Raw genomic sequence first — 20,860 nt, 5'->3', positions numbered from 1 at the left:
TAGTATTTATAGCTGCTGGCTTTTAATATTTTTTTCCCCAGTATAGTCCCGCTTTAACATAGAATCAGCAAATTCTACATAAGAAAAATGTCCACGTCAATGGATATAGACCCATTAGGTCATATGAAATAAACTTGAGCCCATGGGCGAAAAACAGCACTATATGACAAAGCCACGGCCGTATTTCGATAAAAATATATAAGAGCAGATAGTAAGGGATAATTTGTCATTGACCTCTGGCGTATATAATATACCCTGAGACAGCCACATACCACCCCTAAACATACCTGCTGTTGTTGGTATTGTCAAAGGCTGACACACGATGGGATGAAACAGAAATAACCTCCCACTTGCGCACTTAGCAAAGGCAGAAGATTGGCAATCAAACAACCACATTTAAATAGCTCTCACAACCTGGCAGCGTCTGACGTCACTGCCGGGTTGCGGACGTATATAGAGAGTGGGCAGTCCAAGTAGGGGATTGGATGGATACATCAAGATGGCACATACAGGGCCATACCAATGGTACTGAGCATGCGTACCATCAACCTATTACTGTTGAGGGCAAAATTTTCCGGAAGTGACGTCACTATACAGTCAACTTCCCATTCTGCGCATGTGCCTGACCTAGAGGAAAGATCAACAGAAAGAAGGGCATAAAACAACTTCCTGTCGTAACAGCGCCATCTTAAGTGCTGGAATCCTAATCAATTTCGGAAACCAAAGCACTAGACCGTGCTGTATTGGGTCTTCCTAAATCCACCACTTGTAAATTATCCCAGTCTCAAATCAGGCACAGTGTGAGGGAAGCGGATGATTTTCCACCCCCAAAAAGACACTGTGCCCTGGGCGTCCGTGTGACCCACCCAAGATAATCAAAGCAATATAGGACAACCAAAACCCCATTGACTTCAGTAATCAAATTTGGATATTAAGGCTTTGGGTACATAGATCATACATGAACAAATGCGACAAGAAAAAAAAATTATAATTGTTGAATTTTTACAAAAAACACTTAAAGCTCATGGCATCATGGAGTCCCGGATATTGTAATGCTGACAACTCATATATCCACCTGGTCTCACGCTGCAGGAGGATCTTGTCATAATCACAAAAAATCCTCTCAGGCCAGGTGGAACATATTCTAATGCATAAAAATGCATTTTCCTACTATCAAAATTATGATTCATGCCAACGTGGCTTTTTTGTTATGAGAGAGACATGATCTCTAATATGACAAAAAAACTGTCTTTTTGTTTTGCTGATGTAAAAGGCATCACATTCGCATTGCATCATGTATACAATGCCAACCGACTGGCAATCAACAGAAAAGTGGGGTTTGAAAATTCGGCCATTAGGCAAAGTAATTGATTGAGCTGCATATATGTATTTGCAAAAATTGCATTTATGGCAGGGCCGCGTACCCTTATTGGATTCATTAGAGACCCCACCAAGGGGAGTGTAATGGCTTTGCACCAATTTGTCCTTCAGAGATCTGGACCGTCTGAACGTAATCTCGGGGTATGGTTTGAGATGTTTTGCTACTTTCTCATCACCCAGAAGAAGGTGCCAATGTTTGGTCAAAATATCTCGAACCTGTTTGTGTTGGCCCGAGAAGGTAGTGACCAATCGGACACCAGAATCAAAATTTGGTTTTGTCCTAGACCCATGTAGAAGAACATGCCTTTTCTGATTTTTTGCTTTGAAATAAGCTTTCTTTAAACATTTGCGGCTATATCCACGCTGTATTAGCCGCAAATATAGTAGTCAAGCCTCCTTTTCAAAGTCTCCTTGGAAGTACAATAACGCTTTAAACGTAAGTACTGACCATAGGGCACACTTGCCACTAATGGTGCTGGGTGTGACGAAGTCGCATGCAGTAAAGTATTCCCTGAAGAGGATTTGCGATAAAGGGTAGTGCCAACGCTACCATCCTCATTTACAAAAATCTGAATATCCAGAAAAGTTCATGTAGATTGATTGAATTCAAATGTGAACTTCAGATTGTAACTGTTAATTTTTAGACTGTCAAGGAAAGCTAAAAGGGATTCTTTGGTGCCAGACCAAACAAAAAAAATGTAATCTATAAAGCGTCGCCACACTGGTATGAACTTAAAAAAGATCTGCATATCATCCCGATAGAACAGGTTTCGTTCCCACCCCCCCCCCAGATACAGGTTGGCATATGAAGGAGCACATTTGGTCCCCATAGCCACACCCTGTATCTTGAGGAAGTGGGAATCCCCAAATAGAAAAATATTGTTGGTTAAGATGAATCTTAATAATTCCAAGATAAATGTATTTTATTGTTTGGAAACCCCATCATTTTCTCGAATGAAGCCTTCGACAACTGCCAACCCTCGATCATGAGGGATGGAGTTGTAGAGGGCCTCAACATCTAGCGAAACCAGCCAAGACCCCTCTGGGATGACAATCCCATTGAGGACCCTGAATAGGTCCCTTGTGTCTTGCAAGTACAATGCCAGCCCCTCCACATGAGGCCTTAAGAAATCATCTACCAGTTGGCTGGCCCTTTCTGTTAAGGAACCATTTCCTGAGACAATCGGGCGACCTGTTTTTTTTTTTGATTTTTATGAACCTTAGGAAGCGCATATATAGTCTGTGTACGTGGGGAAATAACATTAAGGAATTCCCACATTTTCTTGGTGATCAAACCAGAACGATATGCTGATCCAATGAGATATGCATACCGAGTGGATGTCAGGGTGAGATGGCAAGAGGATTCCTTTCTGTACCAGTCACGGTTACATAGGATGTCATGAACCATAGTTTCGTATTGTTGAGTATCTATAATTACTAGGTTGCCCCCTTTATCAGAGGGCTTAATAATTATGTTATTGTTTTGATGTAAGGACCTTAATGCCTCTAATTGTGATGGAGTTAAATTAGAACTTGTAACCTTCCACCTAGTTTCAGAAATCTCCTTAGTAACTTGACATGTAAAGGCCCAGACATTTGGAAAGGTACGAGATTTGGATTTATATTCTAAAGGTTTAGCTATTTTTACTGGGCCTGCAGGGGGGAACAATGTGGGAGGGGAGGGACTGGGACATGCTGCCAAAGAGGCTGCCTCCTCTAAATCTGTTTCGTCAATACCTTCTTCCTCCCACAGTTCCATCAACTCCTCCATGGCCTTGATATCTTTGATCGTCATTTCGTTCCAAGCAGGGCTATCCAAAGTCTGTGTCTGAATAGAAAATTGCGGTCTGTCAAATAGGATTTTGAACATTAATTTCCGTGAGAATAAATTTATATCTTTAATGAGTTCAAATTGATCGATTTTCTGTACAGGACAAAACGTAAGTCCTAATTTTAGGACCGATATTTGCTCAAGTGAAAGAGGGTAAGAGGACAGATTAATTATTTCAAATTGGTCTTCATGGACTTGTGATTTTGAACCTCGTGATTCATTGTTTTCCTCAAGTCTGATACTGGTTGGGTGAATATGGGTGCTGGTCGCAAATCCGACTGTGAAGAAGTGATAGAGTTTAAGTTGCATTCAACGGTGAAGATAAGGTGTTTGCTGAACCTTTAGTGACACCAGGTTCAAAGTGACCCTGTGCATTAGTGGGTGTTCTGACAGAACCTGCCCTAATGGTCATTGACGTTTAAGTGCTTAAAGTGCGTCTGTGAGTGTCCGTAAGTGCATTGTCCTTAATAGGCATGCGCGCGGGAGTGACAATAAAAAAATTAGCGGGTTTACTACCGCTTTAACTAGGGATTCAATTTTTAATATTTGCATCAGACTCTAATTCCACTACAGCATTTCTGAGTATGTCAGATACTGATACGTTATAACAATGAAGTGTGATTAAAGTGTTATGTAATTTGTCTATAAAATTGCATTAACCACTTGAGGACTGCCCACAGTACATATACTGTTGGCAGGGCAGTCACTCTGTGCCAGATCACCTACCTAGTACGTGATCTGACACTTCCGAGTCTGGGGCAGAAACCAGGCAGGTAAACGAGGCAGATTACCGTTCTGTCAGAAAGGGAAGGTATTGATCCTGTGTTCCTGCAAAGCGGGAGCATGGATTTTTGCCTTTGCCTAGTCCCCTCCCACACAGTGAGTAAGCACTGGTTAGGCACACAGTTGACCCTTTGATCGCCCTTGATGTTAACCCCTTCCCAGCCAGTGTCATTAGTACAGTGACAGTGCATGTTTTTTAGCACTGATTACTGTATTAGTGTCATTTGTCCTCAAAAAGTGTCAAAGTGTTAGGTGTCTAATTTGTCTGCCTCAATATTGCAATCCCTCTATAAGTCGCTGATCGACGCCATTACTAGTAAATAAAAATAACTCTTAATTTGTAGATGTTATAATTTTTGCACAAACCAATCAATATACGCTTATTGGGATTTATTTTACCAAAAATATGCAGAATACATATTAGCCTAAATTGATGAAGAAATTAGATTTTTTACATTTTTTATTGGGTATGTTTTATAGCAGAAAGTAAAAAGTATTGTTTGTTTTTTTTCCAAAATTGACGGTCTTTTTCTGTTTATGGCGCAAATTTTTTCTATTTGTGTACAGGTTCACACAACAACGCAATTGTCAAAGTAAAGCCTCGTACACATGATCAGATTGTTGGCCAACAGAGTCTCAGACTTTTGTCCGAAGGGCGTGCACCTGGATTTTGTCTTGCATACTAACGGCACACAATTGTCGGCCAACAAACGTGAACGTAGTGACGTACTACGTGGAATTTCAGCTCTTGAGCGCCACCCTTTGGGCACCTTCTGCTAATGTCGTGTTTGGTGAGCACTGATTCCAACCAAGCAAAGTGTTTGTACTTTGGACTTTTGTGTGATGGACGATACGAAAATCAGACCATTGTCCGCCGAAAATGTACTAGCCTGCCATCCAATATTTGTTGACCAAAATTTGGACAACAATTGTCTGATGCAGCGTACTAACGGTTGGATTTTAGGCAAACAGGCTGTCATCACACAATTCCCTGCTGAAAATCCGATCGTGTGTATGAGGTTTAATGCATTGGCCTGGTCATGAAGGGGATTTAATCTTCCGGAGGTCAAGTGATTAAAGAGTAACTCCACTTTTGTTGAGAAAAAAAAACCAATCCATTTTGGGTAATCAATGTACATTGCAAGAATTTTAACAAACTTTGATGCAGATTCCTACCTGTTTTTACTTTGAAAAATTAGCTTTTTGTTTGACTATGCCCTGTTCTGACTGATTCTGAATGGGAGAATATGGTTCACTATAATCACCTAGTGCACGTTTGGTGTTCTCATGAGAGAGATTGCATCCCTTTACTAGTAATTAACCCTTAAGGAGTATAATAAAAAACGATACTGTTGCAGTGGATGGCTAAAACCTGACTTGATTTTTAATGCAGAATTCTGTAAAAATCCGTGTGCATATCACAAGCAGGAAATTAGATTTTCAGAGGCATTTAGCACACTTTGGTGTACAGAATATCTCCAGGTTGCCATATTGCATTGAATTTTAGAGACAATTACATTGTTGCAAGTTGAACTGAGTAATATCCATGATACTTTTTATTTGCACTACCATCCACATTTTCAGGGCAAGCTTTCGGGGTGTACCCCCTTCTTCAAGGTCCAAGCAGTACTAATACACAAGTAAGTTAAGTAAGACAATCTATTAGGAAAAAACAAACATACACAGCAATGGTAATTAAACTTGGATAGTTAATGAGATAAGAAAAGGACTATAGCAGGGATATGCAATTAGTGGACCTCCAACTGTTGCAGAACTACCAGTCCCATGAGGCATAGCGAGACTCTGACAGCCACAAGCATGACACCCAGAGGCATGATGGGACTTGTAGTTTTGCAACAACTGGAGGTCCGCTAATTGCATATCCCTGGACTATAGACTGGGAGGGGAAGTAACAGTCACAGAGAGGAGGGTGGTCTTAAACTGTTGGATACTGATTTAGGAAATTAAGGTCCACATTTAGTCCATTATCTTTTGTGTCAAATAGAATTATCATTCTTAGTTAAAAAAAATTACTTTCCTGAGTAGTTTTGAAGTTCCCTTTAAGAATTAAACATTCATGTCTTCTATAGTGTGGTCTGCTTGTAAGAAATGATGTCTCACAGGTTTGCATAAATGAGCTTCCTTATGCCCTTTAATGGCGTGTCTGTGTAAATTCATTATTGTTTGTAATTTTTGTCCTCTTTTACCAACAAAAGATCCTTTGTTGCATTTCTTGGATTGGATAAGGTGCACAACATTACTGGAAGTACAGCTGTATAATTCTATGATATTGAAGGTCCTTTTTTGTGTGTGACACTTTTTAATGGATTGATTTGGTTGCACAGTTTACAGCATTTTTGTTGCAAGGCTTAGTTCCTTTATTTGTGACTTCATACTCAGAATGGAATTTCCTGCTGATTAGTTTCTGTCTGAGATTGGGTGGTTGCATGAAAGCCAGATTCTTGGAAGATTTCTTTCATAGTTTCCTCCTCTGTTATGATGGGCTGCATAATCTTTAATTATCTTTTGTATCCCTGCTAGTGCTGGCTTGTATGTGGTTACTAGAGGTACATGGTTATTTTTCTCTTTGATTGATGGTTTTGTCATTTTTACCTTCTTTGTGGAAGGAATCTGCTAAAATTTTGAGATGTTTAGAGTCTTCTGGGTCTGAGCACATTCTGCTGTGTCTTATGGCCTGGCTGTGTATGGTGTGCTGGGGCGGGGGGTGAATGCTGGAACTTTCAGTGGCAGCTTGTCATACCCAATGGATATTGTGGTGTCTAGGAAATTGGCATGTGTGCTTAAATAGTGGTTTTTGTTTGATTGATGGATGAAAGGTGTTGATCAATTAGTACAATTTTTTTTTTCTTGTGCCCATATGATAAAAATATCATCAATATAGCCAAAGTATCTATGTGACCATTGTTGTATGCTATTAGGGAATTTCCCTGTAGGTCAGTCATAAAAAAATTTGCATATTGGTGTGCCATTTTACTTCCCATAGCAGTACCCATGGGCGTAGCATAAGGGGTTGCAGGGGTCACAATCGCAACCCTGCCCCTAGCTTCAGGGGGCCCCTGCAGCCTCCCTGTCATATTATCATATCCTTCACAAAGTTCAGCTCTTATTTGCCATGGGGCCCCACAGCCGTGCTCCAGTACTGGGCTTCCACTTTGCCTTCCACAGTCCACACCCCTCTGTTCTCATTGGCTGGGGAGGAGCTGTGAGCAATTTCCTGAATGGAGAGGAGCATGGGGTGTGAACAGCCCAGGATGGGGAAGTGCCTGTGCTGTGTGTGTCAGAAACCGTGAATCAGATCGAGACAGAAGTACAATTAAATCACACTTGTTTATTGAATAAAAATAAAAAGGTAAATAGAGAAAGCGTAGTCAAAGCATAGCCAGAGTCCAGTAACCAGATTGAGTAGTCAGCCAGGCCAGAGTTCAATAACCAGATCGGGTAATCAGCCAGGCCAGAAGTCAGGGATCCAAGTAGAGCAACAGCAAGCAGGATAAGGAGCCAGAAGGGATGTCAGCAAGCCAGTCTTAAAACAGAACCGCAGGAGATGGTTTCTTGTGATGTGACCAAGGCGAAGGCAGAGGTGAAGTGAGCTGGACAGCTTTAAGTAGGCAGGTCAGACGAGCATGATCAGGAACAGCTGGTAACTGTGGAGAGAGATGAGAGCTGGCAATTAGCTGACAGCTGATGTCATGAACCAGATGTGACCAGAACTGTGTGATAAGCAAATAAACCAGTATAATGTAACAAAGGGAGTACCAGAATCGTAGTCAAGCCAGGCCGGGGTCATAAATAGGAGGTAGCAGAATAGGGGGACAAGGAGAAAGGGAACAGGTGCAGGGATCAGGGATGCAGGGATCAGGTAACAGGGATCAGGTAACAGGGATCAGGTAACAGGGATCAGGTAACAGGGATCAGGTAACAGGGATCAGGTATCAAACAGGCTGCAGGTCAGGGCTCAAGGACAATACCAAGGCGAAGTGTATATGAACTTGCCGGGTATTTATAATGGCTGCTGTCAGTCATGTGATGCCTGACTGCAGAGGGCAATACCTGCTCCATACTGCCAGGATCCCTCCGCTGGTGGACACCAGTACTGCGGACCAAAGATGACATAATTCCAGCAGGAGACACCTGCTGGTGGATCGCAGTACTGCATGCCAAATGATTGATAATACCAGCGGAGGGAACCTTTCCTGACAGTACCCCCCCTCAAAGGAGCGACCTCCGGACGCTCCAACTAGCAGTTGCTGGGGAAAGTCCACTGCGTCAAGCTGGGCTATGGGCAAAGTCACATTAGGTTGGGTAACAGACACTTCAAGCAGAGCAGCAGACAGAACCACATCGGGCCGGGAAGCTGGAACGTCAAGCTGGAAGGCGGGCAGCGGCACGTCAGGCTGGAAGGCGGGCAGCGGCACGTCAGGCTGGAAGGCGGGCAGCGGCACGTCAGGCTGGAAGGCAGGCACATCAGGCTGGACAGCAGGCACATCAGGCTGGACAGCAGGCACATCAGGCTGGACAGCAGGCACATCAGACTGGAAGGCATCGGACTGCAATGCCGGGACATCAGACTGGAAGGCGTCGGACTGCGAGGCCGGGACATCAGACTGGAAGGCGTCGGACTGCGAGGCCGGGACATCAGACTGGAAGGCATCAGACTGCAAGGCCGGAACATCAGACTGGAAGGCATCAGACTGCAAGGCCGGAACATCAGACTGGAAGGCATCAGACTGCAGGGCCGGGACATCAGACTGGAAGGCATCAGACTGCAGGGCCGGGACATCAGACTGGAAAGTATCAGACTGCAAGGCCGGGACATCAGACTGGAAAGTATCAGACTGCAAGGCCGGGACATCAGACTGGAAGGCATCAGACTGGAAGGCCGGGACATCAGACTGGAAGGCCGGGACATCAGACTGGAAGGCCGGGACATCAGACTGGAAGGCCGGGACATCAGACTGGAAGGCCGGGGCATCGGACTGGAAGGCATCAGACTGGAAGGCCGGGGCATCGGACTGGAAGGCATCAGACTGGAAGGCCGGGGCATCGGACTGGAAGGCATCAGACTGGAAGGCTGGGGCATCGGACTGGAAGGCATCAGACTGGAAGGCCGGGGCATCGGACTGGAAGGCATCAGACTGGAAGGCCGGGGCATCAGACTGGAAGGCATCAGACTGGAAGGCCGGGGCATCAGACTGGAAGGCATCAGACTGGAAGGCCGGGGCATCAGACTGGAAGGCATCAGACTGGAAGGCCGGGGCATCAGACTGGAAGGCCGGGGCATCAGACTGGAAGGCATCAGACTGGGAGGCCGGGGCATCAGACTGGAAGGCATCAGACTGGGAGGCCGGGGCATCAGACTGGAAGGCATCAGACTGGGAGGCCGGGGCATCAGACTGGAAGGCATCAGACTGGGAGGCCGGGGCATCAGACTGGAAGGCCGGGGCATCAGACTGGAAGGCATCAGACTGGAAGGCCGGGGCATCAGACTGGAAGGCTGGGGCATCAGACTGGAAGGCATCAGACTGGAAGGCCGGGGCATCGAACTGGAAGGCATCAGACTGGAAGGCCGGGGCATCAGACTGGAAGGCATCAGACTGGAAGGCCGGGGCATCAGACTGGAAGGCATCAGACTGGAAGGCCGGGGCATCAGACTGGAAGGCATCCGACTGGAAGGCCGGGGCATCAGACTGGAAGGCATCAGACTGGAAGGCCGGGGCATCAGACTGGAAGGCATCAGACTGGGAGGCCGGGGCATCAGACTGGAAGGCCGGGGCATCAGACTGGAAGGCATCAGACTGGAAGGCCGGGGCATCAGACTGGAAGGCATCCGACTGGAAGGCCGGGGCATCAGACTGGAAGGCATCAGACTGAAAGGCCGGGACATCAGACTGCAAGACATCAGACTGGAAGGCCGGGACATCAGGCTGGAAGGCGTCTGGCTGGAAGGCCGGGACATCAGACTGCAAGACATCAGACTGAAAGGCCGGGACATCAGACTGGAAGGCGTCTGGCTGGAAGGCCGGGACATCAGGCTGGAAGGCGTCTGGCTGGAAGGCCGGGACATCAGGCTGGAAGGCGTCTGGCTGGAAGGCCGGGACATCAGGCTGGAAGGCGTCTGGCTGGAAGGCCGGGGCATCAGACTGGAAGGCATCAGACTGGAAGGCCGGGGCATCAGACTGGAAGGCGTCAGACTGGAAGGCCGGCGCATCAGACTGGAAGGCGTCGGACTGGAAGGCCGGGGCATCAGACTGGAAGGCATCGGACTGGAAGGCCGGGGCATCAGACTGGAAGGCATCGGACTGGAAGGCCGGGGCATCAGACTGGAAGGCATCGGACTGCAAGGCCGGAACATCAGACTGGAAGGCATCAGACTGGAAGGAATCGGACTGCGAGGCCGGGACATCAGACTGGAAGGAATCGGACTGCGAGGCCGGGACATCAGACTTGAAGGAATCGGACTGCGAGGCCGGGACATCAGACTGCAAGGCCGGGACATCAGACTGCAAGGCATCAGGGTGGAAGGCGTCTGGCTGGAAGGCCGGGACATCAGGCTGGAAGGCGTCTGGCTGGAAGGCCGGGACATCAGGCTGGAAGGCGTCTGGCTGGAAGGCCGGGACATCAGGCTGGAAGGCGTCTGGCTGGAAGGCCGGGACATCAGGCTGGAAGGCGTCTGGCTGGAAGGCCGGGACATCAGGCTGGAAGGCGTCAGGCTGGAAGGCCGGGACATCAGGCTGGAAGGCGTCAGGCTGGAAGGCCGGAACATCAGGCTTGAACTCCGGCTCTGGCACTCTGGGCTGGGACAGATTGGTAGGTGTGGAGGCAGGTTGGGTTAATGGTAAGATCATTTTGGTTGGGAAAAACTTTCGCTTTTTCTTTGGCTTAGCTACTGAAGCTCTGTAGGTGACTGCAGGACTGTAAATAAGGGGTGCAGCAGACTGGAAAGGAGGATTGTGATATGGCAGAGAAGAGGTACCAGTAGCTGGGGAAAGAACTTGTGGGTTTGTAGACAGCGGAGAGGAGGCAGGTGGGTTGAATGCAGGGTAAGTACAGGGAGCAGAGACTGGATAGGAGTATTTGGTTGGGAGCAGCGTGTACTGGGCTGCAACTGAGGTTGACATGGCTGATGGGGAAACATACTTTTGGGTAGGCTCATACCTGATGGCAGAGGTGGATTGTTTGGCTGGGGCTGATTGCACCATGTCAGACCATGCTGAAAGTATGGGTTGTACAAACTGAAGTTTTAAGCCTCCCTGTCTAACAAAAGACTGAGTAGATACAATGCACTCAGCAATCACCTGTGGGGAACAGGCTGAGTAGTGTTCACAAAAATCAGAAGGATCATCTTCAAAAAGCCATACTAAAGATACAACCTGATTCATATCAAAAGGAGGAGTGAAATCATCACGGCCATCTGGGATACAGGGCAGGGCTAGCTCAGTACAGATCTTTATCAAAGGCTGCACCTCCCCAAACAATATATAACCCTGATCAACCAGGGAGTGAGCCAAACGCATAGCTGCAAACAACTGGTCACTAGACCATCCTTTCAAAGCCTGGCGGCAATAATCACCACTCTCAGATGCCAGCAGAGAAAGATAAATGATCTCATCAGCATTCATGTTTGCAACCAAACTGAAGCAAATGGTTCCCCTGTGCAGCCACTTCTGGTCAGGAATGGCCTTGGTATTCTGTCATGAACCAGATGTGACCAGAACTGTGTGATAAGCAAATAAACCAGTATAATGTAACAAAGGGAGTACCAGAATCGTAGTCAAGCCAGGCCGGGGTCATAAATAGGAGGTAGCAGAATAGGGGGACAAGGAGAAAGGGAACAGGTACAGGAGGCAGGATGCAGGGATCAGGTAACAGGGATCAGGTAACAGGGATCAGGTAACAGGGATCAGGTAACAGGGATCAGGTAACAGGGATCAGGTATCAAACAGGCTGCAGGTCAGGGCTCAAGGACAATACCAAGGCGAAGTGTATATGAACTTGCCGGGTATTTATAATGGCTGCTGTCAGTCATGTGACGCCTGACTGCAGAGGGCAATACCTGCTCCATACTGCCAGGATCCCTCCGCTGGTGGACACCAGTACTGCGGACCAAAGATGACATAATTCCAGCAGGAGACACCTGCTGGTGGATCGCAGTACTGCATGCCAAATGATTGATAATACCAGCGGAGGGAACCTTTCCTGACAGCTGAGCACCATGCCCAGAGAAGGAAGGGCTAAGCCAGCCGGACAGTGTGCTGGCAACATGGAATGGTATGCGAGCTCAATGCGTTAAGAGGAGGAGAGTGCCGTCCTGTAGCTACGATGGGCCCAATGTCACTGGTGAGGTAAGACACCTCTCAGTATCTTATAGTCACTAGCTGGGATTTTCTGTACCCCCCCCCACCTGGGGATGTCTGCTTACCCCACTTCCCTGACAACTGGGGAAAAGGCAGGCACCTCTGAGGGGCTTCAGGCTCCAAATTTCATTTCACATTGCTTTGCCCCCCCAGATCTAAGATTCTGTCTGACTTTTTCTGTCGGACATTCCGCTCGTGTGTACGCGCCATTAGTGACACTTTGTGGGAACCAGTGACACTAATACAGTGATCAGTGCTAAAAATATGTATTGTCACTGTAATGACACTAATGACACTGGCTGGGAAGGGGATAACATCTAGGGCAATCAATAGGTTAAAGGTGTGCCTAACAAGTGTTTTCTCACTGTGGGGGAGGTGGTTTTACTAAGGGAAGACATAGATCCCTGTACTTGCTTTGCAGGAACACAAGATCAATGTCTTCCACACTGACAGAATGGCGAACTACCTTGTTTACATAGGCAGACCACTAGGCGAGTCCGTCGGATCCGCTGATTGGCTCTGATACCCAGAAATGCAGGATCACATATATATAAGTGATCCGCTGATTGGCTCTGATACCCAGAAATGCAGGATCACATATATATAAGTGATCCTGCACAGTGCGACCACCCTGTAGCAGTAAATCTGCTATCAAGCGATCGGCAACTGGTGAAGATCATCAGCATTATGATAACTCACAGGCAGCAGACACTCTATCATGGCTCTGGCTGGCTCTGTCACAGTGTGTCACATAACATGGCTTTTGGGTTCTGATTTTGTTAACTTATGACCAATAAGTGCCCCCTGCTGCCTGTGAGTTCTGATACCATCCATTATGCCAGAGAGACAGGCACAGTGCAATATAGTCTATTCACAGACACCAACAAAGCACACCTGTGTTGAAGCCTTGAATGCACTGGCAGCCCCATGATTGGATCTGCTTCCCCTCTATTCCTGCTTGTGGACATCATCAGCCGAGCTCAGCTGCCTCTCTCTGTCTGCCACCTCCGCCGGCCTCACAGCCTTTCAGGTCTCACTCTCCGGGCCCCAGCTACTACTGGGTGGGGAGCGGAGGAAAATTACTCTGCCGGGGAAGGCAAGGAGATAAGCAGGCAGGCGGCTGGCCGGGATTTGAGCCAAGGCAGAACATGTGAGCGGAGCTGAATGGGCATGTGCCAGAAACTGAAGAAATAGTCCATCCGCTCCAACCAGCACATCATCAGAAAGGGATACTGGAAAAAATACACCCCCCTAAGCTAGTAGGAGCAGGGGTGTGTAATTCAGATTTTTTTTTATTCTGCATTGACTGTCTTTGAAAATTGCCCCGGCTCCTGTTGAAGTCAAATCCGGGGACAAAACCGGGGACAGACTTGGTCCGGGGACAGTGTCCTCAATCTGGGGACTGTCCCCTGAAACCGGGGACATCTGGTCACCCTACTGTACAGAAATGTTACATCCATCAGAAGTGTGTTTGGTGGTAATTGCTGTGTATTGTTGCGCTTGTTCAGAAAAGCTGTTATATCTTGTAGGAAACTAAATTTTTTTGATAAATGGTTTTAACACTTTTTTCTACAAGGCCTGAGATTTGTTCATTAAGTGTGTTCATTCCTGTTATGATGGGTCTTCCTGGATTTCCTAGTTTGTGGATCTTGGGTAGCATGTACAGAAAAACTCCCACATTTTTGGATTATCCAGAATCGCACTGATACGTTCGGAATGTAGGTGGATTGTTAGTGTTTTAATGAGATCTTTTAGTTGTTGAGTAAAAGCATGGGTTGGATCATAATTCAGTTCTTATAGTAATTAGCATTTGTCAGTTGCCTCTGACCCTCTCATATGTATTTGTTTGTATCCATCATAACAACTACCCTATTTCCCCGAAAATAAGACCTAGAGTGATTGTCGGTGATGGCTGCAATATAAGCCCTACCCTGCTTCCCCAAAAATAAGACCTATACGGACTCTAACTAGGGCTTATTTGGGGGGTAGGGCTTATATTGCAGCCATCACCGACAATCATGCTAGGTCTTATTTTCGGGGAAACAGGGTACTCACCCCTCTGATGAAGCCATGTGATTGGCGTACCGCTTAATAGGTGAAGCCAGTGATGTCACAACGTGAAGGAAGCAAGTGATGTTGTTATGCTAGAAGCCTGGCCTCACTGACATCTTTAGGGGCCAATGCATGTGTTTGTAGTGCACCAGTTAAAGTGATTATAAACGATCACCTTGAAAATCAAGCAATTTAGTTTAAAACTGAAATGAAAGGCAAAATATTTGTGTATAGATCGAAATATCTAATTTTTTTCCCCTTTTTAGGAAGCAACAGCACACTGCACTGATCTTCCCAGTAACAGGCTGTGTGTGTGTGTGTGTGTGTGTGGGGGGGGTGGGTTGGCGTGTCAGGACAGGTCTGATCATTGGAGGAGAGCAGGATGAGTTCCCACCACGCTGAGCTCTCCTGATTAGCATGGTCAGTTTTTAATACAAAAGCAGAGGGACTAGCAGGAACACCAGGGATTTCACACAATGTAAGCAGTAAAAGAGAACAGGATACTTTTTCATGCAAGTACATGGTACAGCAGGTGCATACTGTATCTGCTGGGGTAACATGCACTTTAAGTGCACAGAGCCATATGAGTGCAATTTTTGGTTTTAATAAAGGTGGCAAGTGTTTTTAAACAGAGCACTACGAAGATGTATTTCTTCTTTCTTTGAGCTTATCTTTTGCTAAAATAAAAAGCTATAGCGTTAACCTGTCCAGTGTCCATAGCAACTGAGAGTGAGGAGGAAAACCAAGGAGGCAAATGAAGGAAGCGTGGGACCCCACGGGGAGAGGAGTGAATATATATATATATATATATATATATATATATATATATATATATATATATATGGCCTTAAATTTAAAGGGGAAGGCACAGTTTGACCTACTATAACCCTTAGGTCAAAAAAAGAAGGTGAGCATCTGGTGTACAAGGTAGAGGACACAAGGGTGCTCAGGAGTAAAGTGTAGCAACAAAAGTGCATAAAGGAAATGATTTAAAAGACTGTCACAGAATATATATATTAATACTACAGAGATTGTTACAGAATAAATATATAGTACTGAAAGAGTGTGGTATAAATAATGTGGTGTACATAATATGTATCACTATTATATTTGAAAGCATTGCACATATGAATGTTGATTTGTGTAGATCTGAATTATATGGTGTAGTTTATATGTTTTTGAGGGGTTTGACTTTTTACTTTATGTTTATGTAGCAGAAATGTTCCAGCACGTAGATAGAGGAGCAGCATTGCACCTATTGTAAATCTGTTCCCCCCTTTATCTGCTGGTTTGATGGTGATGGCCTGATTATTGCACACCAAACGGGCCTTCCAACACAGCCAGGCCATAAGATATCACCGATGTCCCCTCTCTCCCCTACTCTTTATTATAGCACTGGAACCCTTAATAAGGACAATTAACTTAAACAATGACATAAAAGGATTTACAGTAAGCAACAGAGAATACAAAATAGCCGCATACGCGGATGATCTCCTGTTCTTCGTATCTAACCCCCATATTTCCATACCAAATCTCCCAAAAAAATGTAAAACCTTCGGATACATCTCTAACTTTAAAGTCAACCAATCGAAATCTGAAGCACTTAACCTCACCATGCCCCATGAACAGCTAACGTTGTTAAATGATAACTACCCTTATAAACGGGAACAGAATACACTTAAATATCTAGGGATATACCTAACAAACAGCCTTGACTCATTATACAACACTAATTACAAACCTCTGCTAGCCGCAATAACGACCGATCTCCGTAGGTGGACCCCAAAGTTGTTCTCGTGGTTTGGTAGACTTTCGATCCTGAAGATGACGATACTCCCCAGACTCCTCTATATGTTTAATGCCCTACCTATTAGAATCCCAGGAACCTTTTTCACAAAACTTCACAGTACAAAGAAACTTTCTCTGGGCCGACAAAAAAAACAAGAATTAATCTCCGTCTCCTAACATTACCTAAAAACAAAGGGGGTGTAGGGTTACCCGACTTCAAAAAATACCACCAGGCTTCGCATATCACCAGATTGATAGACTGGCACTGCCATGGCCCAAATAAAGACTGGGTTCAATTAGAAGCCAACCTATCTCTACACCAAACCCTCTTCTACCCATGGTCCCTTCACTCCAAGAAAAACAAACAAATAAACCACCCACTAATTACGATCCATATTTGGCACAAAGTAGCAGGCCCATATAAAATTGCCTCCATACCGGGGCCCCTGACACCTATCGCCAACAATCCTGATTTTACGCCGGGTATGCAACATAATATACCACATGACCTTCTCAGCTCTCACTGCTTGAATGGCCCGAATGTTAAGTCATTTGAAATGCTCCGCGCCAAGGTGGATGAATCATTTCCTGGCTTTTGGTTTTATACACAACTGAGGGACTTCCTGGTGAACGGCAAACACAAATCTCAATACCGCCTCCCACTAACACACTTAGAGTCTTTATGCCTCAAGAGATCACAGGTAACAAATACCACTTCTCTTGCATACACCTGGCTGAACAAAACGCCACATGCAGATAATTATAAACATAAGAAGAAATGGGAACATGATCTCAAAATTAAGATTTCTGAGAAGCATTGGGAAAAGGCGTGTATCATGACACACAAATGCTCTTTAAGCTCTAGATACCAGGAAATATCCTACAAAATCCTTACTCAATGGTATGTAACACCACAAAAGGCCAGGAGATGGTTCCGCTCAGCCTCGGACATATGGGTTGAAATTAGGACCTGGATAAAACATGTTACGGATACCAAACTAGAACTGAATGCAGCAGCTTTTCAGATTAACATAGTCCCCACTACTCTAAGCAGATATAAAAAATCACTCACACGACACCTACTTACTGCAGCCAAAACTCTCATACCCATTTACTGGAAATCTACAAAAGTCCCAGGGGTCAAGGATTGGTTAAACAGAGTACACTATATTTATAAAATGGAAGAAATTGTGGCCATGAAGAGAGAAAGTAGCTCAAATTTCAATAAAACATGGAAACCCTGGTTGGTGTTCACTCTTTCTCCCGAATACCAATCCACTTAATTATCAATAGTGCTGTTCTGTCATAAATAATTGAGATTTGTAAAGTTAATGCAACCAAGAATTCCTGTACATTGAGGGTCACCCCCCCCCAACCCCCCCCCCCCCCCCCCACTGTCCAATTCGACCTAAGCGGACCCTGACAATCTTCTTCAATGTGTCAATCTATACCAGATTCCTTCCAGAAGAAAGGTTACAAGGACAAAGCCATCAATAAAAGCATGAACATGACCCCAAAAACACTGACTATCCAAGTTTAATTACCATAGCTGTGAATGTTTGTCTGTGGTTTTTCTTTCGTAATAGGTTGTCTCACTTAACATTTTGCTAAAACTATGTGTACAACATGTATTAGTACTGCTTGGACATTGAAGAAGGGCATACAACCCGGAAGCTTGTTCTGAAAATACAATCACCTCAAGCATTGCTGTAGGTTGAAATGGAAAAGTATTTTTTAACAATAATAAATTAAAATAATGAATGTTTAGTAATTGTATATACTCTATTATTATTATTATTTTTTTTTTTGGGGGGATTCGCTATGTTTTTTCCTCCACAAAAGTGGAGTTACCCTTTCAGTTCCCTTTCACCAAAAATTACTATATATTTTCTTCCAGGAATTTGTTCGGCTTACGGTGAATGATATCATGACCACATACGTTACTATTCTTACTGGTGACTTCTTACAAGCAGTTTTTGTACGTTTTTTTAACTACTGCTGGTGCTGGGATCTGGAATATGGATGGGTATGTATTCACATATACATTGTATAATCACTGTTTCACATATATAATGTATACATACAGTATATACAGTGGGGAAAATAATTATCTGTTCCCCTACAGATTTTGTAAGTTTGCCCACTTACAAAGAAATGAAGGGTCTATAATTTTTATCATAGGTATATTTTAACCACTACAATACAGGGCACTTTCACCCCCTTCCTTCCCAGCCCAATTTTCAGCTTTCAGCGCTCTAGCGCTTTCAGTGACAATTGCGCGGACGTGCTACACTGTACCCAAATGAAATTGTTATCATTTTGTTCGCACAAATAGAGCTTTATTTTGGTGTTATTTATTCACGATATAAGCGCAAAAATAGCGGAAATTTGGAAAAAAAACAATATTTTCTTTTTTCTATTTGAAAAGAAATCCAATAAAATCAAATTTTGTCATAAATTTAAGCCAAAATGTATTCTGCTACATGTTTTTGGTAAAAAAAATTCCGTTAAGTGTATAATAATTGGTTTGTGTGATCACGGACATATGTACGCAAATGATCATGTACATATGTGTGCAGGTGATCACGTACATATGTGTGCAGATAATCATTGGGACATGTGATTTTAGTGGGACATATGTGGGGGACATGTATTTATTATTAGGGACATGTGTTTTTATTATTTGGGGACATGTATGTTTTGGGGACATGTGTGTTTTGGGGACATATGTGGGGACTGTGTTTGTACTGTGTGGTGTGTTGTGTGTTTACACTACACTGATGATCAGTGAGTAAAAAGCTGTAAAAAGCAGCCCATACTCACTGATCATCAGCCGGCTGCAGCGTTCTGCTCTCCTCTCCTCAGCGGTGACTTCCGTGTGAGGAGAGGAGAGCCGATTGCCTAGCAACCGGCTGTTTGTTTACATCACATGACGGCCGTGATTGGACACGGCCGTCATGTGATCAGGAGGGCCAATCACAGAGCCCTCCTGCCGATCTGAGATGTGCCGTGTCCGGGTGACACGAGCACATCGGGATCGCGCCGCTGCGTGCGCGCGCGCGCACGCAATCCCGCTACCCCTGAAGGACGTTCCTGAACGTCCTATCAGGAGTAGACGGCTCCCACCCGGCCATATATATGCATTCGCCGGGTGGGAAGTGGTTAAACGATAGAGACAGAATATCAACCAAAAATACAGAAAAAAAAAACACACGATACAAATTTTATAAACTGAGTTGCAGTTCAGTGAGTAAAATAAGTATTTGATCCTAAGCAAAACGTGACTTAGTAGTTGGTGGAGAAACCCTTGTTGGCAAGCACAGAGTTAAGACATTTCTTGTAGTTGATTATCAGGTTTGTATACATCTCAGGAGGGATTTTGGTGTACTCTTCTTTACAGATCTTCTCTATGTAAATCCTTAAGATTTCTTGGCTGTAACTTGGCAACTCGAAGTTTCAGCTCCCTCCATAAATTGTCTATATGATTTAGGTCTGGAGACTGGCTAGACCACTCCATGACCTTAAAAAATGTCTCTGGGACCCGGTGGGAATGGTCCACGCTGTCTCTGGGACCCGACAGGAAGAAGCATAGACTCATGTGGAAGTCTATGCCCAGAAGTGGGTGCAAATACCTGTCTTAGACGGGTATCTGCACCCCCCACCCCCCTGAAAGGTGCCAACTGTGACACCGGAGGGGGGGAGGGTTCCGATGAGCGGAAGTTCCACTTTAGGGTGGAACTCCGCTGTAATGTGCTTCTTCATGAGCCACTCTTTGTTGCCTTGGCGGTATGTTTTGGGTCATTGGCATGCTGGAAGACCCATCCATGGCCCATCTTCAGTGTTCTGGCTTGGGGGAGAAAGGTTCTCATCCAAGATTTTACAATACATGGCCCCATCCATTTGCCCCTCAATGCGGCAAAGTCAGCCTGTACTTTTAGCAGAGAAACCGCCCCAAAGCATAATGTTTCCACCTCCGTACTTGACTGTAGGGATGGAATTCTTAGGGTCATAGTCAGCATTTTTTTCCTCCAAAAACGGCAAGTCGAGTTAATGCCAAAGAGCTCAATTTTGGCCTCATCTGACCACAGCACTTTCTCCCAATCCTTCTCTGAATCATTTAGATGTTCATGGGCAAACTTCAAATGGGCCTGTACATGTGCCTTTTTGAGCAGGGGAATCTTGCAGGCTTTGCAGGATTTCGATCCATGGTGGCGTATTGTGTTACCAATGGTTTGTTTGGTGACTGTGGCCCCACCTGCCTTGAGATCATTCCCAAGTTCCTCCCGTGTAGTTCTGGGCAGATCCATCACTTTTCCCATGATCATCCTTACCCCATGAGGTGCAATCTTGCATGGAGCTTCAGACCAAGGGCGATTTATGGTTATTTTGTATTTCTTCTATTTGTGAATAATCACCCCAACAGTTGTCTCCTTCTCACCAAGCTTCTTGCTGATGGTCCTGTAGCCCATTCCAGCCTTGTGCAGGTCTACAATCTTGTCCCTGACATCCTTTGAGAGCTCTTTGGTCTTGCCCATGATGTTAAGGTTTGAATGGATGAAAGACTCAGTGAACAGGCATCTTTTATACACATAACAAGTTGTCATTAGGAGCACCTTCTTAAATTGACAAGACTAATCTGTGCACCACATGA

The 20,860-nt window shown here is 45.1% G+C and overlaps 1 protein-coding gene across 1 annotated transcript in view; it reads left to right on the top strand.

Moving 5' to 3' along the window:
• LOC143975839 (transmembrane channel-like protein 1) overlaps window positions 1–20,860 on the top strand; it is a 123,028-nt gene that overhangs the window by 33,939 nt on the left and 68,229 nt on the right. Inside the window, exon 12 of the mRNA XM_077478403.1 lies at window positions 18,107–18,235. Within this exon, the coding sequence (XP_077334529.1) occupies window positions 18,107–18,235 (129 nt within the window). The remainder of the gene's footprint in view (window positions 1–18,106; window positions 18,236–20,860) is intronic.

Source organism: Lithobates pipiens, unplaced genomic scaffold (assembly GCF_037356315.1).
Source record: "Lithobates pipiens isolate NorthernLeopardFrog02 unplaced genomic scaffold, aLitPip1_a1.2 Scaffold_13, whole genome shotgun sequence".
In the NCBI taxonomy this organism is placed as follows: Eukaryota; Metazoa; Chordata; class Amphibia; order Anura; family Ranidae; genus Lithobates; species Lithobates pipiens.
Note: the sequence above shows the minus strand (reverse complement) of the source record. Positions and strands in the feature narration are given on the sequence as shown.